At 49.6% G+C, this 27,954-nt stretch overlaps 2 protein-coding genes and 1 long non-coding RNA gene across 9 annotated transcripts; 2 read left to right on the top strand and 1 right to left on the bottom strand.

Annotated features, from left to right (window-relative positions):
- Nucleotides 1-1,210: 1,210 nt before the first annotated feature.
- Nucleotides 1,211-1,991, top strand: TIMM13 (translocase of inner mitochondrial membrane 13). Its single transcript, XM_084498707.1, has 3 exons — nucleotides 1,211-1,453; nucleotides 1,584-1,652; nucleotides 1,759-1,991. Exons 1-3 carry the CDS (start codon nucleotides 1,316-1,318, stop codon nucleotides 1,855-1,857), a joined length of 306 nt encoding a protein of 101 aa, XP_084354833.1. The 5' UTR covers nucleotides 1,211-1,315; the 3' UTR covers nucleotides 1,858-1,991.
- On the bottom strand, nucleotides 1,965-27,219 carry TMPRSS9 (transmembrane serine protease 9). Of its 5 annotated transcripts, XM_084498706.1 has the most exons (20): nucleotides 27,147-27,219; nucleotides 18,491-18,623; nucleotides 17,479-17,606; nucleotides 16,916-16,983; nucleotides 16,327-16,505; nucleotides 15,210-15,251; nucleotides 14,735-14,848; nucleotides 13,615-13,786; nucleotides 13,101-13,375; nucleotides 12,788-12,924; nucleotides 11,259-11,577; nucleotides 10,276-10,447; nucleotides 8,914-9,185; nucleotides 8,086-8,222; nucleotides 7,224-7,584; nucleotides 7,008-7,124; nucleotides 6,234-6,405; nucleotides 5,650-5,915; nucleotides 4,975-5,111; nucleotides 1,965-4,512 (listed from the first exon to the last, which is right to left on the bottom strand). In XM_084498706.1, the coding sequence occupies exons 2-20, from the start codon at nucleotides 18,606-18,608 to the stop codon at nucleotides 4,351-4,353; spliced, it is 3,348 nt and encodes a 1,115-aa protein (XP_084354832.1). In that variant the 5' UTR covers nucleotides 18,609-18,623; nucleotides 27,147-27,219; the 3' UTR covers nucleotides 1,965-4,350. The 5 variants fall into 5 exon arrangements, with proteins under 5 accessions (XP_084354832.1, XP_084354829.1, XP_084354828.1 ...); XM_084498703.1 differs by lacking the exon at nucleotides 27,147-27,219 and having other exon boundaries at nucleotides 16,327-16,502; nucleotides 18,491-19,682; XM_084498702.1 differs by lacking the exon at nucleotides 27,147-27,219 and having other exon boundaries at nucleotides 18,491-19,682.
- On the top strand, nucleotides 19,564-25,598 carry LOC311423995. 3 transcript variants are annotated; one of them, XR_014685967.1, is made up of 5 exons: nucleotides 19,564-19,640; nucleotides 19,755-19,850; nucleotides 19,940-20,035; nucleotides 20,403-20,577; nucleotides 25,362-25,598. It is a non-coding gene; the product is annotated as an uncharacterized lncRNA (long non-coding RNA). The 3 variants fall into 3 exon arrangements; XR_014685968.1 differs by having other exon boundaries at nucleotides 19,565-19,640; nucleotides 20,661-25,598; XR_014685969.1 differs by lacking the exon at nucleotides 19,564-19,640 and having other exon boundaries at nucleotides 19,733-19,850; nucleotides 23,802-25,598.
- Nucleotides 27,220-27,954: the final 735 nt, after the last annotated feature.

A 27,954-nucleotide genomic window follows, 5' to 3' on the forward strand; every position in this document is an offset into this window, starting at 1 on the left:
ATAAAAATAAATTGGTTGAATGAAGTGGTGTGTCCAGAAACAAATAAGCCCTTTCCTTTAAATTTTATGGAGGCAGTGCTGTGGGGAAACTGCTGTCCTTACTGATCAGTGGCACTGCTTCTAACTCAAGCAGCAGGAAGAACTTGAGTATCAGGAACAAATCAACTTCCATTCCCTCTCTCATCATCCCACTGTCCTTCTGGAGCCCTTCCGGTGCAGGGGTTGTTTCCATTTAGCAAACATGTTCCTGACTCAAGAGTAAAAAGCAGATTCTCAGAGACTTAGGAACTGAGAAATGGGCTGAACTATTGCTGTGATTACCCTTGTGTATCATCAAACCTACCTCACCTTCCAATTAACTATTTTGCCTTTCTGACTATGCCCAAACCATCCCATTTTCTCACAGTTGAAGAAGCAATACCAGGATTTTGGATAAACAGCAATGCAGTCCTCTGGGTTCACAGTCCACTTCTTTTCACCTGTCTGTACTCATAAACTTCTACACTGGGTAACCACCCTACCTTCAGCATTAGCTGCTTGGAATGCTGAGGTGCAGGAACTGTGGTGCATCTTTTTTTAAGTGGATGGACCCGCAAAGGCATGATGTGGTTTTGCAGTACTCTGATTGCTGTCTAGCTACTGAAGATGAGACCAATTTTGGCTTTAGCTCTCCTGTAGTGCTCAGAGGGCAACAGCAACATCCTTTATGTGTCACATCTACCTGAAAAAAAGCTACAAAATGTGTTACCATCTTCCATTTGATTCTATGACCTCCTACAGCGTTCTGGAGGCTGTCCCATTGTGCGGGTGCTCAGGGCATGAGCTGCTTTGCTGAGCCAGGTATCTAAGCTAGAGGGAACACGGCTCAATCCCATAACGAGAAGGTTCACTGGGGAGCTGCTCTCTGCAGGGTGCCCAAATCCTACTGCTCACTGTAACGTTGGGAAGTGGCACCTGAGGACGTTTTTTTAGCGCTTTTCTCTGAGGTAAAGCTGGCTTCGCTCCCTTCCCGTCGCCACAGCGTGTGAGGCCCTGCTTTAAACCCGATACCCCAGCGCTGCGCCGCATTTAACTTGCAAAATGTCACAGGTCTGGCACTCGCAGCCCAGCCACCAGGAACGGGCGAGTTATTTGGCAGCCCGGGCACGGAGCCCACGGTGCGAGCACCCGGCGGCAGAGGGAGCGCGGCGCGGGGCATGCCGGGAGTTGTAGTTCCGGCTCTGGGCCTCCCGCGGTGCGCGCTGGGAGCTGTAGTTCCGGCCGGCGGCCATTTGGGCGGTAGCGTGCGGGCCGCTGCCCGCGGTGACTTTGCGGCATGGAGAGCGGCTTCGGCTCCGACTTCGGCTCCGACTTCGGCTCCGGGGGCGGAGGGGGAGGGAAGCTGGACCCGGGGCTTATCATGGAGCAGGTGAAGGTGCAGATCGCCGTGGCCAACGCGCAGGAGCTCTTACAGGTGAGGGGGGCGGCGGGGCCTGAGCCGCGCCTCAGCGGCGGCGGGGGGGAAGGGGAGGGGGCAGCGGCGGTCCCGGCCCGGTGCCCCCAGTCTGGGGCCCGCGGCCGCCTCTCACGGCCTCTCTCCGCAGCGCATGACGGACAAATGCTTTCGGAAGTGCATCGGGAAGCCGGGCGGCTCGCTGGACAACTCGGAGCAGGTGAGCGCGGTCGGGGCAAGGCGAGGAGCGAGGGGTGACCCCGGCGGCGCTCCCCAGCTCAGGGCCTTTTTTTTTTTTTTTTTTTTTGTATTATTTTTTGCCGCAGAAGTGCATCGCCATGTGCATGGACCGCTACATGGACTCCTGGAACACGGTTTCCCGAGCCTACAACTCGCGGCTGCAGCGGGAGAGAGCCAACATGTGAAGCTTCCCGGCTCCTGGACGAGGGAGGGACCATGCGGGGAAGGGACAAGCGGCCAGTCCAGGTGGTTGGGGGCGAGATCCCGCCGCCTCCCCAGCCCCTGCCGTGGCAGAGCAATAAACCCTCGCTGAACCGTTTGCATCCTTTGGCTTTTATTAGCACCAAAACCCAGGAGTGAGTGAATTTTCCAGCCTCGAGAGCCGTCGTGAGCTGCTGTTTTGCCTCGTGCCCTTCCCAACGGTCCCAACTGGCCAAGGCATATTATAGCGGCTGATAAATCCCGGCTGTGCGAGGCAAGGAGCCTTCTGTGGAAAAGGGGGGGCCAAGCCAGCAGCAGAGTGCCCTTACCCAGGAAGCAAGCTTGGACCCAGCCATCAGGTAGTTACCTAGTCCCTTTTCATCAGTAGAAATACTGCAATGAGATGCTCCCCACGCCGCAGTTGGCCCTTTCCTCCCTTGTGTTTATATAGCTGTTGGTGAGGCTGAAATGAAGATTTAGCTCAAGCAGTGCACTGGGAGCCAAGGGCGTACTTACTGAGCTCACAGCACAGCCTTGCAAATAGTTGTACAAGCACACCTTCGGAGTGATAGACCATGTATGAAATGGGTTAGGAACTACACAGGTTGATTTCTTCAAAGGAAAAAAATAAATGTGTGGCTGTGATTTTCTGTAACTTCTGGTTTGGCACTGACAAGAGCGTTCCATCTTGGAGCCTACCTTTCAGGTTTCATTTCTTTGGGAAGGAGCACTTCCTTAACGGTACTTCTCCTTTGCAGGTACACAGTATTGTGCTTAGCTTGCATACCACACCTGGAATGGTCGTTATGTGTTGTGTGGTCTGCCAGCAGCTGGAAGAGCAGTGTGTTGGATATTAAAAATGCCTGTACCCCTGTAATGACGTTTTTGGAATTCCTTCTGTTACAGCACTTCCATATTTTATAAAATATTTGCAGTACTGTCTGTGGCAGAGAGACAGACCAGAAGAGACTGGCTTCTTAACCTGCTAGGATGATCAAAGGAATGAGGGGGAACTGGATTTCATTTCATCTTCCAGTGTGGTGGCTTCAGTACAGGGAAGAAAGTGCTCTCACAAGATAATATATTAAGAGAGATCTGGAAGTTTGGAATAATTGAAACTAAACTGGAGTTTCCCACCCAAATCAGGCAGACTGAGTACTTGAAAATACAAGTGCCTTCCAGCCATGTTCTTACAGGGGTCTTTTTACTTTTCTTTCAGTTTGAATTTTGTGGTCCTGGCTATGCAGCAGTCCTGTTTCAGCAGCGGGAACATCCCAAAAGTGTTCCAGCTCTGGAACTGAACCTGCTGTGAACTGAGCCTAGAAGCCAGGTCTCCCCCCTTGCTGGCGTTCCAGCTGGGAACACTGTGGGTCTCACTGCCAGATGAGTATGGCACTAAGGGATATGACAGAGATGGGACTCGGTGGGTCAGATTGATGGCTAGACTTGATCTGGAAGGTCTTTTCCAAGCTAGATCGTTCTATGATTCTACAGGTTGGGAAAGAAGAAACCTACTGCTGTACCCAGATGCACAGCTTACCTGCGAAAGCCTAGGATTGGGGTTGGGAAACTAACAGAATTTAACCTCTCTGTTCTCTTTTGATGGTCAAGCCTATGAAGAGATGTCCAGGTCTTTCTAAGGCTTTACACACGAGCTTTGCAGCATTTTTTTTCTTCAGAACAAATGCAATTGTGTGCCTTAGCTAGCTAGCGGGACTGGGCTTCCCACTGGATGAATTGGATGCTTGGCCGCTCCCAGCATGTTGAATTCTTCCCACCAGGCTTAACCAGAACAGTGCTCTGTGGGGCTGCTATGCCTTAGCCCTCGACAACTGAATCAACTTACACAAAGGGAGCTGTGGCAGGGGTGAGAAGCCTGTACTGATTCTTTAATGTGGATGAGGGCCTGGGCAGTCTGAAGTCCAAGTGTCTTAATCCTAAGCTTCTCTTGTGATCAAACGGTAAGCCGTGGAGCTTACAGGCACTAGTACCAAGCATTGATTTGAAGTGGTAGCATGCCCTTTCCGAAAGCCATTGCACATTATAACAGCTCCATCCAGGCAGTGAGGTCTTGAGGCTTCAGCTCAGGGCTGGGACAAAGTCCACTCATCTCTTGGATGGCCCTTGGGAGGACAGTGCACAGACAGAGCTAGACCACGCTACGTGAATCTCTGGCAGATGTTTCTGGCACCACTCCAACTTGAGAGGCCAGGTTTTGATGCGTAGGATGTTTGGCCAGCTCTGAAGATGGGACAGGCCTCATTTATTTATAGAAAAAACGTCTAGAACTGCACCTCTCTATGCAAAGCAGTTATCAAATACGCTGGTGCCATGACTGCAGAGGTTCACAACAGACTCATCTGCTTAATACCTGCAGGTCACCGTTACCCTTTCACAGTATCAAAAAATGTACAGTAGGTGCAGGGTTAATGCATCCCCTGTCATTCGTTGCCTTCCCTGAGTGGTAAAATGCAGTTTCAGAGCTTGAGGTTCTGCGCAATCCAGCCTTGGACAGCTGTGACTTTAGTGTAGACACCAGGAAAGTACGGCCTGGCACAGCCGTAGCCCCAGCTTGTGATTCCTGCTAGAAACCACCTTCCCGAGGGTTCTTGACATGCCAGAGGACCGCCAGCATCACCCTGCAGAAAGAGGAAAAGGGTCCTGTATCAAGGCAAAAAGAGTCAAGCCAGCCCAGCCCCCCCCAGCTGTGAGATGTTGCTCTTGGGACATGGGAGCATTTGCTGTCCTGTTGCCCACCTCCCTGGGAGCCCATTTCCAAGCTGGAGGGCCCACACATGGGGACTTTGGGACATGGAAGAGCATTTCCAGAGACGCAGCAGGGACGTGAAATGGGCTTCATGATATCCCTGTGATAGCTTGCTTGGTGTTACCTCGCTGCATGTTTCCCTGACCTGCCATGGGTTGGTGGGACAAGCAGAACAAGGTGCAGGATGGATTCCAGTGGTGGCAACAGGCAGCAGAGATGGGTGGGCAGACATCTGAGCTGGGGAGGCAGGGCAAGGCTGTCATGGATGATACAGCATGGGGACTCTGCACGAATTTGCTGGCCCTGCAGCAGCATTTGCTGCTCTCACACTCACCGAACAACTGTCGACGGTACCATGTGGGAAACCGGCACACACCATCCTGCTGCTGATCTGGACAGGGTAGAACTTTTTGCAGGCCTGGTCTCCAATCACGTTCACTGCTGCTTTTTGCAGATCCTTTGACATGAGACCTGAGGAGGAAAGTATCTCTGTTAACTTGGTGCAGGGCACGTAAGTAAAAGCAGCATGTGTAAGAGTGGGGATTCTGCAGCCTTGCTTGTGTTCTAAAGGTAGAGATCTGCACTTTCTCAAGTGTACCAGGCCTGGTTCTTCCCCAGCAGAGCAAGCCCAGGAAGGTCTCTTCGGTGTATAGTTTGGCAGGTAGTGCAGCTGAGCAGACAGAAATGGTATCGGGGTGGGCCTCATTCTGCAGGAGCATAGCTGAGCCAGCTGTTAGAGGGATGGCGATTGTGATGGTTGGCATGTAGAAAGCTTGGGAAGGCTGCAGGAGGGCAGAGGTGTAACCAAAGGGATGGGTACAGCGTGTGGTTGCTGGAGAGAAGATTGTGGTGGCACAAGGCTTTGCCCAGGGTGGTATCCCCAGCAGGGTATGGTCTGTCAGGGGTAGCGTGTGGGGCAGTGGAGTGGGGATGGAGATGTTTGGCCTTGCAGGGTAGCTGGCACTTAACCTGACCATCACGGATGTGAGGGAGCCCTCTCAGCCAGTACCTCCTTCCTTCGTGGAACCCCAGCCTGTGATGAAGCATCTGGCTCCTTCGTGGAAGATGTGTGAACTGGCTGGGAGACATATAGGTTTGATGGTGCTGCTGAACTTGACGGGCATGTTCAGCTCTAGCAGTGCCACGTCGTAGTCCAGGCTGTAGACGTTGTAAAAAGGGTGCTTGTAGATACGGAATATTTTCTCCATTTTGCCATCGATGCCATTCAGGAAGGGTGTTCCTAGAAAGGCCACCCACATTTTGGGATCACTGTAACTGCAGAAAGACAACAAACCTGGCCGTTAGGAGCATGGCTTAGCAAGGAGTGCTGTTCCTCCGCTTGTGTGGCTGGGATGCACTGTGGCCACGTGTGAGGCCAGGGCCCCTGTCTCCATCACAGTGTGGGCAGATATGCCCAGGCTTTGCGCCTTTCAGTCTTCTTCCTGCTTACCTGTAGGGGCACACCTGTAACAGGCAGTGTGTGCTTCCAGTGGGGCACAGCACCCCAGCTGTGGTGTTGGACCGTGAGGAAGGGGAACGTGGGCCGATGGCAGTGTGGCCAGGGGCTGGCCGGCATCACCCGCCCGTACTTACATATCAAAGCAGTGAGCTGCAGAGAGCAGCCACCTGTCAGCGATGAGGACAGCCCCGCACTTGTGCTCCTTCCGCCGAAGCCAGAGGCTGACTTGCCAGGGCCATTCTCCTCGAGCTGCAGTGCTCCCACCCACGATCTTGCTGAAGGCCAGAGCAGTAGTTAAGCCACAGTCTGGAACAGAAAAAGGCACCGTGGTTCTGTGACTAAGGGAAAGGGTTACCTGTCCTTCCACAGCCCCTACCAGGGGGCAGTGCCCTGGGGAGACGTGCACAAGGCAGTAGGATGTGATGAATTTCATTCATGCATCTGAGGCAAGGCTTGGCAGATGTGATACAGGTTGGAAACATTTCCTTGTTATCACACGCCACGCCTATGGGGATGTGCTATGTGAGGATGGCAAATTCAGATGCACTGGCCGAGCTGTCACACAGCAAGGGATGTGCAGTCCTAGGACCAGTCCCAAGATAGCACGAGATCTGGGCTGCAATGCTGTGCAGAGCTGTCATGCCAGCTTGCTCTAGCACACTGGCAGAAGGTCTGTGTGCTGGGAAATGTGTCCAATGGTTATAGTATAGAATAGGCCACATTCCCCCTGGTAGAAAATTTGGACACTGCTCATCCAGGTTTATCTTGTAGTCTCTCAAACATCAAGTAAGACCAGGACCACAAGGAGCTGGTCCCAGACAGCTCATGTGAAGTTTATGGGTTGCACTGGGGAGTCTGAATATGGAATAAGGACAGGTAGCAGTGTCAGGTTGCAAAACAGGACTCACCGCAATTGCTTTCATCAAAGCCATTGCTGCAGTCAACAACTCCATCACATTCAGGATTTTCCTTTCCAATACAGACATTGCTGGAACACCTGAAGGTGAAGCTGGTACAAGGCACCACTGGAAGGCAATAATCCATGGCCTGCTTAGTACCTGCCACGCTGGGGCTGGAGGTCTCCTAGCAGCACGTCAGTAAATTTGCTACTGATGGTCTTTTACCTGGGGTTTGGGTGGGCTTGGCAGGCTCCGTGGTTCCCAGAGCTGTGGAGGTTTCTTTTGTGGGTGTGGTGGTCTTCATGCTCAGGGTGGTTCTGTTGATGGCTATTGCAGCTGTTGTAGTGGCGCGGCGTGTGAGGATGGCTGCAGTAGAAGTGCTGGTGATGGCTGAACTGGAAGGAGTGCTTGTGCCAGGACTGGCATACTGTGAGATGGTATCCAGGATCCAGTCATAGAATTTGGTAATTCTGGAGTACACGCCAGGTTTCTTAGCCTGGGCACAGCCAATTCCCCAGCTCACGATGCCAGCCAGGTAAAACACGCCTGGGGTGACCTCACAGGCCAAGGGCCCACCTGAATCTCCCTGAAGAAGAAGCAAGGCAATGGCTGCTCAGCCCACTCTCCCCAAGACACGTCTGCATAGAGTTGCTCCTCAGCCACACTAGGAGGAGTTGGCTAACCTCAGATTTTTCTGAGGGAGCTCTGAGGGACTCTGCTCCCACACAGTGTGCAAAACATGAGTGTGCAGAGGCTGAAACAGCCTGGCTGCAGTTACTCTGGCATTTGTTATGAATGCTAATATCTGACAGCACCTTTCCACTAGTGAAGGAGAGTCATCAACATCTGCCACTTTGTCCTGCTGCCACAGGAGACCTGCAGGATGTTGGTTTATGTCATGCTTAATTTTTGTTCGCTTTTTTTTTTTAAAGCCCTGTGGCAGTGAGCTGTTCTTTTGAGTTAAGGTGCATGTGGGTTTCAGCCTAGCCGCAGGAACTCAGTAAATATTTCTCAAAGCCATAACTTGTGAGTTAGCCCGGTTTTCTGGAGCAATACGCAGAGGAGTAGAGAAATCCTAAACTCTTACCTGGCACGAGTCTATCTTCCCTTCCAGGAAGCCAGCACAGATCATTCGGTCAGTGAGGGAGAAGTTGTAGAGGAAGTTGCAGGTCTTCTGGTCAATGATGCCCACAGAAGCTTTCTGCAGGCTCTCAGGCTTGGTGACTGCATGGAAACCAAGGGATTAGTGAGTGCAGCAGACAGAAGTGAGACCTAATGGCTTTTAGGATGGTCCAACACATGCTTCAGAAAAACAGGCTCTAATCCCAGAAGAGAGCTGAATCCTGTATGAGCTACTCTCATCTAGGAAGCCCCTGCAGCTCCTGGTTCACCCCAGGACGCAGTTTTATGCCTGTCTACAGGCTACAGGGCACAGGCAGCAAGTTTCTGTTGTTGTCACAGTTTGTGGGCTCCTTGTCAATGGTTATAAGGACAGTAGAGCCTCTTTGGTAGCACACCTGCCACACTCAGGCCTTCTCCCTACACTGGGAGCCTTGCTCTTTCTAATAGCTTGGAACATCTTTGTGACTGACCCCGCTCACTGAATGCCTTTGCAGTAGGCTTCCAAGGCAATACCCCACTGCTGCTTAATATGGGAGAACTATTGAGGGGAGTCATCTGGTTTCACCTGGTTCCCATCAAGCTGCTATCCCCATTATCTTGTTTTCTGGTGGCTCCTAAATAACTGCAGTTTAAGGTGTTCCCTTATTCTTACTTCCTCTTGTGTTTCTGTCAGTTCCTGACTGTCCCCTGTCATGTATGCACCCAGGACTGTCTGGGTCACAGTGGTACGGGCTTTGCTGCTCAATCTGTCACTGTTTCAGAGCAAATCAACTGATAAGGCACCACTACTTACAATTCCCTTCTTGGAGGTTTCCCCACCCAGAAATGATGCATTTCTTGCCAACAGGAAACTTCTGCACCGTAAGTGGGAGGCAGATGGGCTGGATGTATTTGCTGAAGACAAGGGGTTCTGCCAGCTCAAGTACAGCCACGTCGAAGTCCAGAAGGATAGGGTTGAAGAGAGGATGCTGGATGACCCTTGTTACGTTGACTCTCACCGTGTTCTTATCTGTTCCATTTAGTGATGTCGTTCCCATGTAGGCTTCAATCTCTTCTGGATCTGTCCTGTAAATACACAGTCCTAAATATGTATGCGCACACACATGTACCTAGCTTAAATACTGAGCTGGTAGATTATTTAAGCTGCAGACAACTTTAAATGATTAGTGTTTGAAACCTGACTTTACCAAAGCAGAGCCCAGCACACACAGGGGGCTGAACCTCTCTTTCCAGCAGTGGCACTTGTTAGATGTCAAGAGAGGGTGAACATGTAGTAATCCTCTCCTTGCCTCCAAAAACGTGTGATTTCAGGAGTGTTCCGGCATGCAAGTGATGCCTCTATATTCAGAATATCTTGACAGATGGTTTTTTTTTTTTGATTTTTTCTACAATTGTCTTTTAATCTTTTAACCCCATGTGGACTTTAAATATTCTCATCACTTCTTATGATGAAAAACTTCACAATTTAACGTCGTTTATGAAGAACTGCTTCCTTTTTCTTGTTTCCTATCTGCTCTTAATGGCTTAATTTAATATGCAGAAACAATAAAAAGGCATTCCCTAAACATTTTGTACCTTTCATAATTGCATAGACCCTACAACACACACCCTTCCCACCCAGTTCTCGTTCCCTATGTCTATTCTGGTGTATGTCATGCTTGTTTTGGATGCTGTTCTGCAGTGTGTATTGTGTCATTCTTTACAATGTGTTACTCTAGCACTGTGTGCAGTATGTGAGAAGTGAGTTGCAGTGGATCTAAGTACCAACAAACAGGCAATCTCGGTTGTTTTTCTAATAATCACTAGCATTCATTTGCTCTTTAATTGCCACTGCCCAGAGAGCTGCTGTCCCATGGCATTTCTATATGCCATCTTATGGCATTTGCCCTTTTCCACCCCTGTGAAGTGTTGTTCTCACTCTTTGTCTGGGCCTTTTTAATATTTCCCCGCCTCATCCCAGCCTCCTCACAAAACTGCTTTTACTATTAACCTCTAGCTGTAACAAAAATGAATATTCAGTGCATATCCTTGCTTTTCACCAGCAACTCCAGTGCCATAGCTGTGCATTTGGCTGCATGGCCATGTAGAGCTGTGCAGCTCTATGCCAGTGGGCAGGCAAGCTGGAAGAGCAGCGCCAGCAGGGATGGACTCTTACTCATTGAAGCAGTGAGCAGCTGACAGCAGCCAGCGGTCCCCAATTATGGTGGCTCCACAGAAATGCATCGAGTCTTCTTTCAGGCTGACTTGCCAGGGGATCTCTCCTCTGGAAGCATCTGTTCCTCCCACGATCTTGCTGGGTTTAGAGAGCCCAGGTCGTCCTCCGCACTCTGAACAAAAGCCAAAGCGTGATTTGTGAGTACTGTGTGAGCAGAAGACAAGTGAGAAGAGGCTTCTGCTCTCTCTAACCAGTAAGTCCGAGCAGGGACAAGTCAGGGCTGAAGTTTGAGATACCTGCCCAAGCCCTGCCTGCTGATCATGGGGTTCTGTGATGGTGTTTGTGCACAGCCATACATGGGCCTTCATCCTAACTGCTGTTCTGCAGCTTGCTCTTAGCAAGTCCTTAGGACTATGCCTTTCTTGAAAATAGAGTAACCACAGCAGGTTTGTGCCTCTTAGCCCTCCTATTCTAGATAGAAAGTTAATCCTAAATTTAGAAAAATACCTAACATCTGTATCTTCTTGCAGAGTTGCTGGGAAGACTCCTTGGAGCTGACAAATCATTCTGTAGACACCAACCTTCCTGAAGGGAACTTCAGTGAGAAGGTGCATGGCTGCTGTTAGGTTACAGCCATCGGCTTTGAACTTCTGGGAAACTCATAGCTGGCAAACAAAAGTGAGTGATCAACAAGTTAAGCAGTGTCAGGCACTGCTATGTTGTAGTCCCTGGTCCCTTAGGCCCTGTTCTGGGCCTGAGTCCATGATACTCATCTGTGCCGGTACTGAGTGACTGCCAGGCTGCTCTGGAGTAACCCAGGGCAACCAGATGATAGTGTCACTTGTGCCCTTAGCACTTAAGTAACAGTTCTGTGGGTCACCCTACCAAAGGTAATTTCAGCTCAGTGGAACAACGAATCTTGCAATTGGACCTGTACCAGCTTCTCTTCTTGGAAAGGCTGTAGCCACCCTGTGGTCTCTTACCTTGCGGTCTGGCTGCAGGTGCTGGCTTGCTGGCAGCTGGGGCTGGTGAGGTGGTGGTAATTGCTCTGGTGGTGGTGGTGTTGAGCTCTTCAGTGGTGACCACGTTACTGTTAGTACTGGAGTGTATTAGTGGGACAGTACGCGCTATGGAGTTGGGAAAGGGAGAAATAGCATCCAAGATCCAGTCTCTCAGTTTGGTAACACGTGTGTAGACCCCAGGCCGTCTGGCTTCAGCACATCCAATTCCCCAGCTCACAATTCCTGCCAGGAAGAACTTGCCAGATGGTTCTTCACAAACCAGGGGCCCACCAGAGTCACCCTGCAAGGGAAGCCCAGATGGTGAACTATTCCTGGGGACGCTCCAAGCTTGCCACAGCCACCTCGAGCATACCTCTGCAAGTCTGTGTTCCTCTTTCCCTGTGTAGCCCCACTCACCCCTGCTGATTTGCTCCATCTTAGTGATGAGTGAAGCCTCTCCTATGCTGACCTTTTGGTGCTCCACTATGTAGGCACTGTCCTACTATTAAGCAGTAGACTTGTGCCCTTGATATGCGAGAAGAGCACGAGGTTTTCCTCCATAAAATCTAGTGCAAGCATTACTACAGGTATGAGTTGTTCAACTGCTGCTCTTAAAGGTTAGGTCCACAGCCCCTCAACAGCCAGATTATAGGTGATCATTGCATGATACAAAGAGGCCATGCTAATCTTTGCATGATGCTTTTTGATTTGGTTTATAGTCCCTGGTCAATTCTTTGGTACCATGGGGCTATATGTCATTGCTGTAGGGCAAACAGTTGGTGTCTGTGAAGCTGGCAGTCCCAGCTGGAGGATGGGATTGTTCTACATGGATAATAATTTGATAAGTCAAGTTCATCACCCAACCTCAAATCTTCCATCCTTGTCTCCTTCTCCAGTGTTTGTGCTACATGTGGTGCTTGAGTGTTTGCAGCAATATGAAGTGCTGCCACCACAGAAGAGCAATTTTGCTGAGCTAGTGGCTGCGGCTATGAAGGGCCCTGACAAACCACAGGAGCAGCCATGGAAATCACTGTCCCCCTCTCACAGCACAGTGTTTTCTCCCCACACATTGTGAAAGGCAGGGTTTTCTCCAGCACTTCCAGACTGGATAAAAGCTATCTAGGAAAACCATCAAGTCGTTCACCAAGATCTGTTGCATGTATCTTACTTTCCACTTCTGCTCTTTGCCAGTGGGATTTTGATCTGAGGAGCTGCCAGGTAGGTCGGTAACACCAGACCTGATTACAGGTCAGCAAATAGAGAAAAGTAGTTATATAGCCCCAAAAAACTCTTTTAACAGCAGTGCCCTGCTCTAAGCACTACAGAATATATCTACATTTTTCTCTTTTGCAGTCCCTGATCCATTCTTGGATACAAGGTGTGGCCTCAAACCTTGGTGGGATGCTGTGCCCATGGTGTCAGATCCCGCTTCTTGAAGTACTACTTGGTGCATACAGGGAAGGAAAAGACTCATGCTGGGAGGTGTGCAAGCTTCCCTGGACAATGCTTACCTGACAGGAATCTATTTTCCCCTCCAGGTAGCCAGCACACAACATCCTGTCTGTGAGGGCATGGCTGTAGAGGCTGGAGCACAGCGTCTGGTCCAGCAGCTCCACTGTTGCTTTCTGCAGGAACTCGGGTTTCACCACTAAATGGGAGAGATGCAACCGTTAGCTCCCCGCAGGAAGCCTCGCATGGGACCAGCTCCTTGTGTTGCAGCCATCCTGGCTGGCCAGAGACTGGCTTGAGTGCCCTTCCCTGGTGCATTCCTGCACCACTCACACCCCACCATGCCTCCTCTGCTGCCTGCCACACTTTGCTTACAGAAATCCTCCTTGAGGTAGCCCCAGCCAGAGATAAGGCACTTCTTGCTGGTGGGGAAGTGATGCCCAGCATCTGGCAGGCACACAGGCTGGATGTACTTAGTAAAGGTCACAGGTCTCTTCAGCTCCAGCACAGCCACATCGTAGTCAGCTGTGTCTGTGTTGTAGGAGGGATGCGGGATGATCCGTGCAATGCCCATTTTTACTGTGCCTTTGTCCATACCGCTAATGGAGGTGGTCCCCGTGTAAGCTGCCCACATGGCTGGGTCCTGAAACCTGGAAGAGAAACAGCTGGGGCTTTGCAGACCTGCAGTGGCACCCTGCAAACCAGAGCCGTGCAAGTGGTGCCACCTCTCGTCCATCCTGCTATCAGCTCTGGGACATCAGCTCCCCATGCCTTAATCTGGCAGGGAAAGGAAACCAGGCTTGACAAGGCAGTGTGGTACTTTGGGAACTTGGGCCAGAAGCTACAGCAGCTTTTGGAAATGGTGCAAGATAGCGTGGCTAGGGCTTACTCAGTAAAGCAGTGAGCAGCAGACACCAGCCACTTCTCTGTGAGGATTGCAGCACCACAGAAATGTTCGTTGTTCTCTCGCAGGCTGACTTGCCATGGGAACTCCCCTCTGGATGCCTCTGAGCCTCCAACTATCCTGGTGGCAGTCTGCATGGCAGGGCGGCTCCCACAGTCTGAAAGGGAGGAGAGAGCCAGGGCATCGGGATCCTGCCCGCTGTGCCTTGGCAGTGTGCTTTCTGGGGCAGGTGGGAAAAAATCTGCTTCAGCTTTGTGCATGCTTCCAGCACATGCTCAAGAACCAGTACACTGCTAGGGATGTCACAAGGGACTGGACTTTAACCTGCAATTCCAGAAAAAAAAGCTCTGCAAAGCACTGACCCATCATGGGGTCCTCTCTGAAACTCCTTATGGCAAGAAAGTCTAGATAGAAATAGCTCTGTTAGTTTCACAAGCTCAGGCACTGCTGAGCTGCTTCCAGCAGCCCATGGGTGCACAGAGATTGCCTCCAGCACAGCAGGAGGGGATGGGCTGGTCCCTGGACCTACACCGCCTGTACAGGGTCAGACTGGGTATGCACAGGGGAGTGGTAGCATTACAAGGGGAATGCGAGAGGCTCCCTATCTTCAGCAGTGATCGTGGGAGATGCCTGCAGGGTGCCTGGGTCTCCTGGTACTCTGCCTCTACTCTACTTCTGAGCAACCAAGTCTGTGACCAAAACATGTCTCAAGTATGCTCATCAAGGCCCAAAGATAGCTCAAGCTCCACACTGCCAGGGGTGTTGATACGGGGCTGGGCATGCCCTCGTGGCCAGGCTTCTGGGGCAATGTCAGTGGGTGCTGACTGCATCCACTGAATGTCTGCAGCTTGGGCATGTGGGATTCACTGGCTTATGGCAATGTGCTGCTTTATCCCTACATTGTGTTACTCCTTTGCTGTTGGCAGTGGGACCAGCATGTTTTTCAGGTACGAGTCCCCTTGTCCTGATGTCGGTATCTACTATTGGCCTAAGAAGTTAAGCTGTCCTTGCAGCACAGTGCCCAGAAGACCAGTGCTGTTACGGCTGCAAGGGGTGACTTGGGGCCTGTCCCCAGAGCCCAGGAGACCTGCTGCAAGGGACTCACCACAGCCCTTTTCATCAGAGGCATCAGAGCAGTCCTTTTGGCCATCACATTCTGGGTTTTCTTTCAACACGCACTGCTTGTTGCGGCAAGTGAACAAGTCTCCGGGGCAGCTCCCTGGGGACAGCAAGGCTTCAGTCACTCGTGTCTTCTGCAGACCTCCCAGCAGCTGCCCCCTGGCTCCCCCAGGGGCAACCACCACTGTGTCCGTGCTCACCCTGCTTCCCGGCAGTGCCAGTGTCCCCATGGGATGCAGCCGGCAGCTGAGCTGCAGCTCTTGTTGAGCTTCCAGGGGGAACAGGGGAGCAGAGCACTGGTTCACCAGGTTATGAACAAGTTGGGATGCAAACACCTTTTGTATCTGGTGAGGAGGAGGCTAGAGGTCAGGCTGCAGCATGCAACCTGGGGAACTGGGGCCGATCTTTGCCCTGGCAACGCTTAGAAAGGCACAGAGCTCTTCCTGATGCCTGGCTCTTACCTGATTTCAGTCCTGGTCTGTATGGAGAAACCTCACTGGGACCTGTAACAAATGGAAGGAATGGGGATCAGCAAGAGCATCCCAGTTGGGGTGTACAGGAGCTGTGTGCTCTCATGACTGCTGCTCCCAGCCAGGATGGGCAGAGGCTTTGCTTCACCTTTTCCTGCCTGCCTGGCAATTGCTTTCCCCATCCCATGGCCAGTGGGAGGCCCTGTGGTGAGCTCCTGGCACAGTTCACTTCCTGGAGCCCTCCTCCACTTTGCTCCACCATAGGCACAGGGTGCAGTGGGTGAGCAGCTGCTTATAGCCCTGCAGGCTTTTGGGGTGCAGGGACCAGTTCTCAAGAGCTGTGGCAGTGATTGGCAGCCCAGGAGCAGGCTCCAAGGTGGAAGCGACACGGGGCTGTTGCCCAAAGCTGAGGTGCACCCTCCATTTGGGCTGCACAAAGCTCTCAGAGGGCTGGGACTCTGCCCATCCTTGCAGAGAGCACAGAGGGAGCTGCAGGGGAGCCCACAGCTTCAGGTTTTCTGGGCGTGTTTCTTTAGAAAGGCCTACGATCACGTGCAACTGCACAGTTATTGAGGGAAAAGTGAATTCCAGGTGGTTTCAGAGAAGACTTTACATATGAGAAATATCCACCCTAGCAGGAATTATTTCTGCAGCTCTGAGGATTGCTTAAGGACTGCTCACAGTTATTAGTAGAGGCAACCCAGCAATTAACCTGCTGAGGTTTGGTTCCTCAGGCTGCAATTTGTGCTTTAGGCTCTGTTGTTGCCCCAGACTCCCAAAACAACTCTTGCAGCGCAGAGAGCAGCAGGACATTGGAGGGGGAACTGGGGGGCTTCCCATGAAGCTTCCAGCTGTTTTGCAACTGCCAGGAGCTAAGCATGTTTCTGCTGCTGTCTCGTGAAGCACCAGAGCACCTTTTGGAGGTGCCTGGCAGCAGCTCCATTTCTAACATTGCTGCTGGGCATGAAGCCTTGACTGGACATCCAAAGCTAAAGCCCCAGGGCAGTACGGCTACTTGAGACAGTTTTGCTGGTATGACCCGTGTTGCTAGCAGCACCAGCACAGGCTGCCTTGCTCTGGTTGCCCAGCAGTTATGGGAGGAGCACACCTGTAAGAGAAGCTGAGGATATCGTCCCATAGGCAGCCAGGGAGAGACCCTGCTCGTGCAGGGCAGCTGCCAGGCCGTGTCTGAGAGCTTCCTCCTCCGTGGCAGAGCTCAGGGGATGGGAATCCTGTGGGCTGAAGCGGAGGCGGAAACGGACAAGCACACTTGAGTTCCCGTTCCTGCTGGAAAACAGAGAATTACTGAGCACTTTCGCTCCATTAGAAGGAACAGTTTCGTGTGCTAACTGCCTACAGGGAACTTGAGGGAAACAAAATTGGTTCTTAATAATTTACGGCCCAAGTGTCTCTGGAGGTGTGGTCTGGGATGAAACAGTCATTCACATTCTCTTTGGCCCAACATTCTCCTTTGGTTGAACAAGGCCATTTTCCTCTGCCTTTCTGACTACACTTCCAAATTAAAGAAACCAGAACACTGGTGCAATCCCATAAAAAAAAAATCCAGCCGCAACTTAAAATCAGTTTCTCTTTTTGCTAGTCTTGAACAAGAACACAGCTCACTTTGTGGTGGAGCTTGTCAAAATGTCCTGAAAACATGAGCTGCACAGTCTGCAGACAAAGCTGCCTACACTCACCTGTAGCCCAGGATGGTGCAACCAGTGCAGCTCCAGTCCAGCTGGGAATCCTGGAAACTGGACAGAAACTGCAAGGCAAAGAACAATGGTCACACACTGGGCAGAAAACCCCTATGAGGTAGGTCTAGTTGGTGCCTAGTATTTTTCAGGGAGCTGGAGCTAACTGGAGGATCTTCTCGTCTCTACAGGTGGCAGGAGCACCTGGGTCCAGCTCATCAGAACACATGTAACCCTGTTCCTACCCTGGCTCAGGCATGAAGATAACATCTTCCCACCACCACTTTTTTTTGCAAGGAGCAGACCTGAACACACATTTCCCACTCCACAAGTCTCTCTTGAGACCCTCATGAGGCCTCTTGAAGTGCAGCTCAGCCCTGCAGTGTTCCTTGCTGATGTTTAAGAAGCCCCTGAATGAGGACAGCCAAGCTGGGCCCTGGGGAACCACACAGGCACGGACTTCAGCAGGGATGGGGCCCAGGCCACCCAGCAGCCTCCTGGCTCTGTCCTGTGCCAAGCGAGGAGTGCAGAGCTGCAATGTGCATGGCAAGCCCAGCTCAACTTACCAGCCTCTCAAGAGCAGGTGTCAGCACCCTGTAATAGTCCGAGTTCTCCCTCTGCAAGCTGCTGTTGAACATGATTCCTTGCAGCTCCACTGTGTGCTCAAAGCTGGTCTCTCCCATGGGATGACAGGCTGCCAGAGAGGGAAAGTGTCTGTTAGAGACACAGAGGGCACACAGAGGTCTAGGGCCATGGCTGGACCCAGCTTTCCTCGCTGTCTGCTTTGGAGTATGGGTCTCTCCATGTCCTTAAGACCTGCAGGTTTCAGCAGCTTGACTGTCCCTGACCAGCTCTGAGGTGCTTTGTGGGTGCCACATGGCTGTGCTGGGCTACCCCACACATATGCAGGAGGAGAATTTTGAATTTGTAGCTAATTTGATTATTAACACTGTAGATTTTTATCAAGCCTGAGAAAACAGATCAGAATCAAATGGGTACAGCTTGCTAGAGCAATCAGACTGGCCCTGTCCTTGCAGGAACAGGCTGAGGAAATGTGTCCTGATTACCAAAGTCAGCATAGAAAGTGGCACCGCACAGCAGAGATGTGCTGGTGGGCTCTGCCAGTCACATCAGGCTGGGCTCCACACCAGCATCCCAGCCTGAGGTGACATCTGGCCATAGGGCACCAGAGGCAGCAGGAAGGATGTGCGAGAGACAAGGAGATGGTGGTCACACTCTAGAGGACAGTAGGACAAGCAATGGTCAGTGGATGCAAGATGAGGTAGGAGATGGCTGAGGAAGTGACAAGAGATTTAGGAGTTACTGGAAGAGATCAGAGAGGAATAAATCACATGCAGCACTAAGGATGAAGTGCTTTAGTCAGATGTCATTCAAAATATGAGGTGACTACAGCCTCTGCATTTTGGCTGTGTACGTGGGGAGAGCTGACCACATCTTGGCCTCTGAAAAAGGCTTTTGAGAATTTTTGGTATGAGAACTATTGCTGTAAGCTGTGCAGACCATTACTCTTTTGGAGCAGATGATAAACCAAAAGAACAGCCTCGGCCGTGCACTCACCCAGCAGGATCCCCACGTAGAGAGCCATCACGCTGCCCACTACGGCGGCCACGACAGTTAATTTCCAGCAGCTGGCCTTCCGTCCCTTTCTGCCTGGCACTGGCTTTACTTGGTCCATGCCTTCTGAGCAGCTCTGTGAGTAAAAAGAAGAGGAGGAAAAGGACTTGTCTGGGATGAAATGAGAGATACCAGCTACGGTTACCTCACTAAAAGGACTGGAAACACCCTGAGTCCCCTGGCCATGCCTTAGGCTGCAGTCAGGAAATTTTTCTGATACATCCAGTTTGTAGGACCTGAACATATCAACCATAGCGGCCTATCCCTTCCTGGTGGTGTGATCACGAGCCAGCCTGATGCCTCCATCTCCGTGCTATCCTGCTTTATCCAAAGCCAGCCAGTCAACTGTACTTTTGCCATGTTACTTTTTGCAAGAAGCCTAAGAAGGCAAGGAAGGGCACCGATTTCCTCTGTCCCTAAGATCAGTTGAATTACTGTATTAATATTCATCCCCCCCCCATAGAAAAAAGACACACATTTCTCCCCTCAAACTGGCACACAAAAGTCTAAGACAATTTGGGTTGCCAAGAGTTGAAATACATGCAAGTTCAGTCTTATTGACCAAAGATCCAAAGTTTATCAGCTTCGGAATGTTTTTTTTGTTTGTTTTGTTTTGTTTTGAGGACACAACCTCCAGCTTCTGGGAAACTTCAGATTTATGGGTCACACCAGAAATGTGTAGTAAGGCAAATTCATATCTCCAGCTTACTCTGCCTAGATATTGACAGCTTCAAAGACATACAATGCACTCAGCTTTTCCTTCCTCTGTTCCGAATTCTGGTGTGCCAAGGGAAGTTTCATCCAGTCCCTTCTCAATCAGCCATTTCCTCCTGATCCAGAAGATGTTGTGGGAGGTTGGGCCCAAACACCATTTACTGATGCTATAAATCAGGCTGAGACTTCAGCAAACAGGGAAGCTGCAAAGGAACAGCCTTTTCTAATGCAAATCTATCTAGCAGTGAAAGAAAAAGAGAGAAGAAAGGCACTCAGGACACAGGGAGCAGCAGAACTGCTTCTGAAGAGCTTTTCAATGTTTTCCAAGAGGCATCAGCGGCTCTTTAAACTGAAGCTTCCAGATAAGAGATTTTAAAAGGTCGCTTCTTTGTGAGGCAAGAAACAGAGAAGGGGGAGAGGAAGGGAGTCCATCCAGGATGCCTTTTTTTTTTTTTTTTTTTTTTCTAACAAACCTCCATATCTTCTTTTTCAGTGGTAACTGAGCCTGGCAGAGATAGGCACTTCGGGCCCCTGTGTTTGGTTAACAATATCTCCATTTGACAATTCAGCTCTTGCTAAGAGGAGACAGGTAAGAAACATTTTTTTTATCCAGTGGTCCCTGTGACCTAAATGCATACAGATGAGCAATCCCTTCTCCCTTCTCCACTCTTTTAATAGGTTTTGGGGTCACCGGCTGTCTCACATGTGGGAGCTCGAAAATCTATTCCAGACGTGCTGATCAGTGCAAGGTCTTACTACCAGTGGACTTTAAAGGTAAGACAATGGCATAGAAAGAAAAAAATAACATCACAGGCAAAATTGGCTATGGCTGCTTTTTAATTGGACAATACAATTTAGTTTGAACTAATTTTGGCAGCAAATAAAATGTTATACTATGATAAAAGATTCTTAGAACCCCAGCAAGAAGTTCTTATTACCGATTGCACTAGCATTGTAACCGGAAAAAGAAAGTATTTAGAGACAGAAACCTACTTAGCAAAGCAATCAAAATTCATCTCCTTTGCTCTCCTTTTAGCATAAAGAAAACTTATTTTCTTTTGAGCAAGTGGTGTGAGTTGAAAGAGAATTACACATGAAATGAAAAGGCAAAGAAATGTACACTCTTCCTTCCTACCTGCAGCCTCAGACTCTCTCACAGGGGCTGTGAATTACCAGGAAGCCCAAGGCTGTGCTGCAAATCAAAGAAATCAAATAACGTCCAGCAGAGGTGAGGGAGCAGGGGCAGATGATGGAGGAGAGCACACCCACCTGGCTGTAGCTTTATTCTGACCATACCCTCTGGGGTGGTATTTCAGGTGAGTTAATTAATTCAGCAACAATGAATTTCCACCTCATTTCACATTCATTTGGCTGAATGACCCACCTCATTTCACTCTAGCTTGCCAACTGCTTCAGGATCATTAAATTCAGCCACCAACCTGACCCACCAAGTCCCATCACTGTATCACGTCCCTTAGTGCCATGTCCACTCCTCCAGGGACAGGGATCCACCAGTTCCCTGGGCAGCCCATTCCAGTGCTCAACCATCCTCTCCATGAAGAAACTGTCTTGTCTCGTAGCCTTTTCAGTTGGGCTGCCTCAAGAAATCAGTGGACACACAGAACCGTGTCAAGAACCTAATGCATCTCCATTGCCTCTGATAATGGAGAAGAAACTGTTTGAAAGCCAAAGGAAGGTTGAGGTGGTGTATTTGAAGATGACGTGCTGGACTATAGCACTGCTGTGCCCTTGGCCTTGCCCTTACATAGTTTTCTGGGAAAAAGATAAGACCCCTCTGGCCAGCAAGAGGGTTTCTGGTGGATGTTCAGTGGCAAGTTCAACTTGTCAGTTTTTCCTTTGGCTGAAATGAAACTTCTTGAGAATTTTCAGAAGCTACTGCTGGGTCGGGAAGGAGATGACAGCAGGAATCAGCATCAACAGTTCTCGTGGTGGGTCTCAAGGGATTTTCAAATCCCCTTGGTTTAAAATATATATATACATGTATATATATTGTAAAAAAGCCAATGCTTCTCTTTTGTTAGGAGCCCCAGCTGATTCCATGTTTGTCTGATTTTGTAGTAGTCATTCAATATCTCTGTCCAAATCTTTACACGATTTAGCCAGTCACTGTTGATACTTTGGAAGGTTTATGGGGAGAGCAGCAATGTAGCCTGTGGTACTGCAGTAGGTAATAACCATATCTGAAAGTGGGGCTGACAGCACATGAGGAAAGACATTGCTGGCTGAACTAAAGAGCAGATCAATTCACACACCACAGTCATTCCCCGGGAACTCCAGTTGCTTCACCCGCTGAGGTGCAAGAAGTTCCTCCTCTCCTTCAGGGCCATTTCCTAGAGGACAAAGTCATCAGAACAGTGAAGTCTGCTAAGAGACTCGTTCACCAAGAAGCAGGGATTAACAGGAAAGCACTAATGAACAAAGGCGTGGTGGGCTCTTCTACTAAATTCAGTTCTAGCCACCTACATTCCATGTCAACAGTTTAAGCCAGAAGAAATAAGAAGATTATTTTAATGACATGTAAATCAGAAATCCATCTTGCAAGAGCATAGTAGAGGGTGGATTTTTTATTTTTATTTTTATTTTTTGCCAGCAATAGGGACCAACATAAAGGAGATGAGTAGCAAGGAGCTATATATGTTGAAAACATCATTCCATTAAAAATAGATGAGCAAAAGGTAAATTTTTTTGGTGTGGGCAGAAATCAGAAGAGTGCTAATTGTCAAAAGAACATGAGTTTCCAGTACAAATGCTGAGAAGAAAAAGCACATTTATGGATTTTTCTCAGACTAAATATTGTGAGTGGTTATAAAATATAAAGCCCCTGATAGCAGAGGGGAAGCCAAGTGATCTGAGTCCTTCCAGCCCAATGTTACTGGGCTTTCTTGTCACTGCTCCAGTTTAGTAGAGAATGCATGTAAGATGTGCAACAGAGAAAGCCAACAAGAACTGCCCAGTGAAAATAATCTCTGTCCCTAACGATCTGCAAACAGCTCTTTCAGCGCTGGCTTTGTTTCTTCCTCTGTCTGGATTTTGCTCCGGGGCACCTTGAGTCATTTCACAGGATCTCCTTGAAAGTTTTTCCTTAATTGACAGAGATAGAGAAAATTTAAAATATAAAGCGAAATGGTGTAAATATTCATTCATCCCTGATATTTCTCCTAATTAGCCAAACTGGCACTAACACCAGTTCTTTTCATCAAGGAGGACAAGACAAGAGCAATGCTGTGTGCAAGCATGGGTGTGCGCTTGTGCAGAGGGTCAGGGGCACGTTACATCCAAGAGCAAGGACAGGAGCAAGGAAGGACCTTCCTGGATGTCTCTGAATGCCTTGGGTAAAGGTGACAGCCGCCCCGTGACACGTCTGTTTCAGGGACACAACTACTCAGCAAAAACTGTGGTAGTGCTGGTTTTGAGGTAGAAATTGGCCTCTTGGAAAATGGGCTAGCACCTCAGGTAGAAATACAATGGTGACCTTCCAGCACTGTGCTGAAGGCTAACTAACCACCAACAAGGCTTGCTTTTTCTTCACGTACCTCCCCATTTCCCTGCTTCTTGTCGTTCTCCACTCAGTATTTCTCTTTCTTTGTCTCTGCTGTGTCTTTCACCACCTAAGGTCTTTCCCCCAGCCCTCCCTGTCCTTTCCAGCTCTGCACCCTTACTCTCCCCTTTAGAACAGGAATGCTCACTCCCGTATCTCACATTGCTTTGCCCCAGGCTTCCTCCTGCTTTTCTTCAGCTTTTTCTGTTCCCTTCCTACCCTCAGCAGCAGCTCTCCACCACGAGGATATGAATCAATCCTCATGAAAGCAGGAGAGGGACTCTGTCAGGACAAGGAGTAATGGATTAAACTAAAAAAGGGTAGATTTAGATCAGATATAAGAAAGAAATTCTTTACTCAGAGGGTGGTGAGGCACTGGAACAGGCTGCCCAGAGAAGCTGTGGATGCTCCATCCTTGGAGGTGTTCAAGACCAGGCTGGATGGGGCTTTGGGCGACCTGATTTAGTGGGAGGTGTCCCTACCCATGGCAGTGGGGTGGAATTAGATTATAAGGTCCCTTCCAATCCAAGTCAACCTATCTATAACCTTCTATGATTCTCCTCTGGTCTCTTGAGCAGAGAAAGAAAAACAAGGAAAGAAGCACAGAAAAGAAACAGTGGTACATGTGTCTTCAAAAGTCAATTTAATTTACTCTGCAACAGATAACGAATGCTAGAAAACCCTAAAGACCCCTGAGGGCAGCTTTCAGACTGCTCTGGAGTCTTTGTGTTGTCTTTCTGTATTCCGCTGTGTTTAGATGTTTTATTCTAACACAACAAATATAAAAAGCCAATTTACTGCAGGCATTTGAAGACCCAAGTGTTAAAAAAAATTGTTGCCTTTACTCTGCATTAGTTTGGTACTATTACAGGGTAGTCTGGCTCTCAGCAGAGTAATGCTGAGTACCGCAGTCTGCTGAGTCTTCAGACATGGGGGTTGTAAAACCATCTCATGGTCTAAGGTCAGGCATCTCCCAAACAGGGCTTTTGTGGAATGATGGTGTTGGTATGAGAAATATGTGACTTGCTTGAGGCAGACAACAAGATCAGCAGCAAATCTACCTGCACTGTCAGGAAGTAATGAGCACTTGGTCAAGGGTGAGTGAAGGACTAGTGATTTTATCACTGCCATAAGACTTTCGGTGCTTCAGAGGAGGAATATAGCAGAAGCATCTTTCTCCAAAGGAAAAAAAAAAAAGCACAAAATGAAAAATTAAACTCCAATGTGCCTCACTCATCATTATTCAAGATCACACATGTCAGAATAACAAATCACATCTGGGTCAGCAAACCATGAGCTTGAGCAGAAGAGAGGAGAGAGTCATTTGTGGTAAGTGAAAACAGAAACATGACCAGAAGAGATAGAGATGTGGGTTAGCAAACAGGCCTGCTGGCACAGCCCAGTGGTGAGAACAATGAAACCCAAATGTCTCAGTGACCATGGAATGGAATGGAATGGAATGGAACGGAACAGTTCACTTGGAAGGGACCTTCAAAGATCATCTAATCCAAGAAAACAGGGTTAAAATAAAACCCCTGTGTGATTTTCTCCTTGTATCTGGTAATTTAACTGTATGTAAATAGAGCTTGGCATCTTGTAGCAGCAGCTGCTGCCAGAAGGTAGAATATTTCCCCAGCAGTAGCCAGAGGCTGGTGGTACAGTGCAAGGACATGGCAGTCTGGAGAGGCCAACGACCACATGCCAGTTGCCATCAGCCCCTTTATGGCTCAAGGGCACCCCAAGGCTGCACCAGAAGTGGGGCTGCAGAGAGGGGAGGGAGTGTTGGAATAAAACCTTTGCATTGTGATGAGTACAATGTCTTAATTCTCCTCATGAGATGATGATATGCTGTGAAAACCGTACATGAAGAAACAGCAGGCAGCTGGTAGAACACAAAGGAATGACTGAGCTCCTCGGTGTCACTCCAGCTAGAGTGGACAGTTCCTTCATGAGCAAAGACAAAGCATCCACACATAGCAGACAGGCGAGCCAGGTTTGGCACACCTGGCCTTTTTGTTTCATGTGGCATGAGCATCTCCAGCCACCAAAGTGGTTCCTTGAACCACCTAACACCACGTTTAATCCTTTTGCTTTAATGCACCTCCAACCTCGGTAGCTGGCACATGTAGACCCATGTCCCCCACTTCTCTGTGGATTAACCTTTAGTAGGGTTGTGCTGCACCTGAAAGTCTACGCCCTGCTGCCACACAGAACTAGACACTATCACCCAGAGGCTGTAAGTCCTGGTCAAGGACACCTCTTTTTCCATTCAGGTAAGTTAGGAAAATGCCACCAGCGCTGTCTGCCTGCGGACTGCGAGCATCTTGCAAGTGAACAAGCCTGCTCTGGGTGTTACCAGCTCCAGCAATTCCAACTCGAATGATGCAGGTTTAGAGATGATCCTTAATACCTGCTGACTTGCAGCATCCTTTTTGGAGGTGCATCTGGTTAAGCTGTCATCCTGCACTCAGCAAGCCCAGTGACACTGTGCGGGCCTTGTTTATTGTCTGTTTTGGACTTCAAATGTCTCTCAATTTACAGGTAAGAAGATCCTCTTCCTGCCTGCCAGCTCTGCAGTCTCAGCTGTGACACGACAGGCTGAGCTGCCCAGTGCTCGTATTATCACAGTAACAAAGGCTCTAACATCATTTCCACCGTGAAGACACTCAGCCCCTGAGCTCTCCCCTTGCTGAGAGAGTGCCGGGCAGATCTGTACCTGCAGTTGGGTTTTGAACTTCAACAATGTGTTAGAGAGCAAAATAAAGGCTGCCTTCCTCCCCCTTGACTGTGCTGCCTTGACCACATTTTACAAATAGTAAATACCGAGTACACACAGGGAGTATCCAGTAGGTAAGAAGTGCCATTTTTGTTCAATTACTTTTCAGAATAGGAGAACAATATAATTTGATACTTTTCAGCTCACAAATGGCCAAGGAAAGCTCACATGCTTAACTCATGGCATTTCATTTGGTCACAACCCTCTAAATGTGCTGCCCTACATTGGCTTCAGGGGCTGCAGCATGTGAAGGGAGGTTATCAGCTGCACCTGGTGAAAATACTGGTATAGTATTGGGACCAGAGCATCCTGGAGGAGCAGCAGGGGGCTAAACTTGATGCTTCCATTTTCCATGTAACCACATTTTGTTCTTTCTTACCAGCTTGCATAGATTTGAAGCAAGGCGTAAATCACATTTTGTGGTACCTAGCTTCAGCCCTTATTACAGCTTGGCAGATAGGCATCGATATTCATGGGCATAAAACCCTCATACTACCCTGAAACCAGTCATCTGTAGTGCACGGTTCCCTCAAAGACAGAACACGTGTAGAGAAACCAGCTGGTGATGACTGAGGAGCATTCAAGCCAGGAACTTGCAGTGCCGGAGGTGATGGGATTTTTGCCACTGACCTGGGAGGTTGCAGAACGAGACTCCAGACATAGCGGTGTGGGACAGTGCCATCTACTAAACTCAGGCACTGGGGGTTTGTGACCAGCCCTCCTGCCTGAAGGGACTGTCCCTGAGCACAGGCTGCGGGACACTGGCACATAGGGCTGCTCAGAGCTGCCTGCAGGGCAGCCTCGTGGCTGGAAGACAGGCTGGGTGCACAGCAGCAAGACAGCACTCCCAGGCCCTTTCCTCCGGCCATGGGGACTGAGCACCATCCCAAAACACTGCAGGTACACTTCTTTAGCTCAAACAGCAGTGCTGTCCTACCCCTGGAGCCCGGGGACGTTGCTACAGGATTTGTCCCATGCCAAGGTCAAAACCGTGCACATCCCTGGCTGTCTCACCAACATGCTTCGTACAGTGATGGCAGTGCCTGTTTCAGTGCTTACGTCTGCATCATTGCTAAACCTGCACTTTTTATTTCCCATGAAGTTACCTGAACTTGCTGGAACATAAGTCCTTATAGCTTTTAAATACCACAAATCACGCTCTGCATTTGTTTTCCATGGTACTGATGATATTAAGCATTCCTCCTCACACAGTGCTTTCAGAGAGGAGGTTCCTGAGACTATTTTCCTGTGAAACCACGGCCGCACATTTGGTGTCGGTGGACACCCACTGGTCAATAGCCACACGATGAAACACCCTACAGAAATATAATATTCCGGGGACACCCGGCAGAAACACGCCAAACTTGTGGAGATTCAACGGTGAGCTCACTCCTGTGGAGAGTTTTGGCTCCTTCGCACTGACGGGCAGACCGGGTCCCCTCCAGCATCCCTGTGTCACTTGTGCGAAGCGCCCCCAACCTCAGCACCGTCATTTTAACGTCAAAAAGCACCGAAATCGGCAAGGGGCAGCCTCCCGAGCGGTAACTCACCTGCTCCGCTTCTCCTCCCGTCACGGCGCCGCCCGGCCCCGCGCCTCGCCTCCCGCCCAGCGCAGCCGGGAGGGGCGGGGGGCGGCCGGGCCGGGCCGGGCCTGGCCGGGCCGTTAAAGGCGCGGGGAGGAGCCGGGGCCTCGCCCTCAGGAGCTGGCTCCTGAAGTGGTTCGGTGATGGGGGATTCGCGCTGGCAGCGCTGAATTCGCCCCAGTCGCTACAAATTGTCAGCCCCACACAGTGAAACCACGGGGTGGTGGATTAACACGCACGGGCCACGCACGTGGGAATCGCTGAAGGGGAGCACTTGTGCAGAAGTCCCTCACTGCCCTCAGCCAAGCATCCATACCGCTTACAGTGCACACTTTATTTATCATCGTAACAATCCCTGTAAGGAAAATGCCATACTTGCTGCACAGGGACATGCAGGGTTTACCCTGCATCACACGTACTTGTGACAGAGGCCAAAACCAGGCAGGGATTGCCTTTTGTTGAAGCTAACATTTGAGCTTTTTGCCAAGACCTCTTGAAAGATGAAAAACACATGAAAAACTGAGAATTGGTTTTGTTTCAGCCTGAAAAGGCTAACGAATTTCAGAGCTTTGTATTTTCAGTCATCATCACTGTTTTTCTGTTCAAGTAACTTTCTTCCAACCTGTACTGAACAACAGCATTGGGTTTGTGAAGATTGGACCTCTGCAGTTCATTACAGTGAGCAAAAAGCTCTTATTTATGTGTGATATGCAATCTGTATTCCTTCTAAAACAGGAAAACATACACAAAAACAAAACAAAACAAACAAACAAAA

The sequence above is a fragment of the Aythya ferina genome, assembly GCF_964211825.1.
Source record: "Aythya ferina genome assembly, chromosome: 26".
NCBI classification, from domain to species: Eukaryota; Metazoa; Chordata; class Aves; order Anseriformes; family Anatidae; genus Aythya; species Aythya ferina.

What these genes read in the sequence shown, in the direction of transcription:
- TIMM13 (XM_084498707.1), top strand. Translation starts at nt 1,316, where the DNA reads ATGGAGAGCGGCTTCGGCTCCGACTTCGGCTCCGACTTCGGCTCCGGG. An exon ending in ACGCGCAGGAGCTCTTACAG is followed by an intron (nt 1,454 to 1,583) that starts GTGAGGGGGGCG and finishes CTCTCTCCGCAG; the next exon opens with CGCATGACGGACAAATGCTT. An exon ending in CGCTGGACAACTCGGAGCAG is followed by an intron (nt 1,653 to 1,758) that starts GTGAGCGCGGTC and finishes TTTTTGCCGCAG; the next exon opens with AAGTGCATCGCCATGTGCAT.
- TMPRSS9 (XM_084498702.1), bottom strand. Translation starts at nt 18,800, where the DNA reads ATGGTTGATATGTTCAGGTCCTACAAACTGGATGTATCAGAAAAATTT. An exon ending in TGCACCATCCTGGGCTACAG is followed by an intron (nt 16,506 to 16,915) that starts GTGAGTGTAGGC and finishes TCTGTTTTCCAG; the next exon opens with CAGGAACGGGAACTCAAGTG. An exon ending in ACCTGCAGCCAGACCGCAAG is followed by an intron (nt 10,448 to 11,258) that starts GTAAGAGACCAC and finishes GCTTTTGTTCAG; the next exon opens with AGTGCGGAGGACGACCTGGG.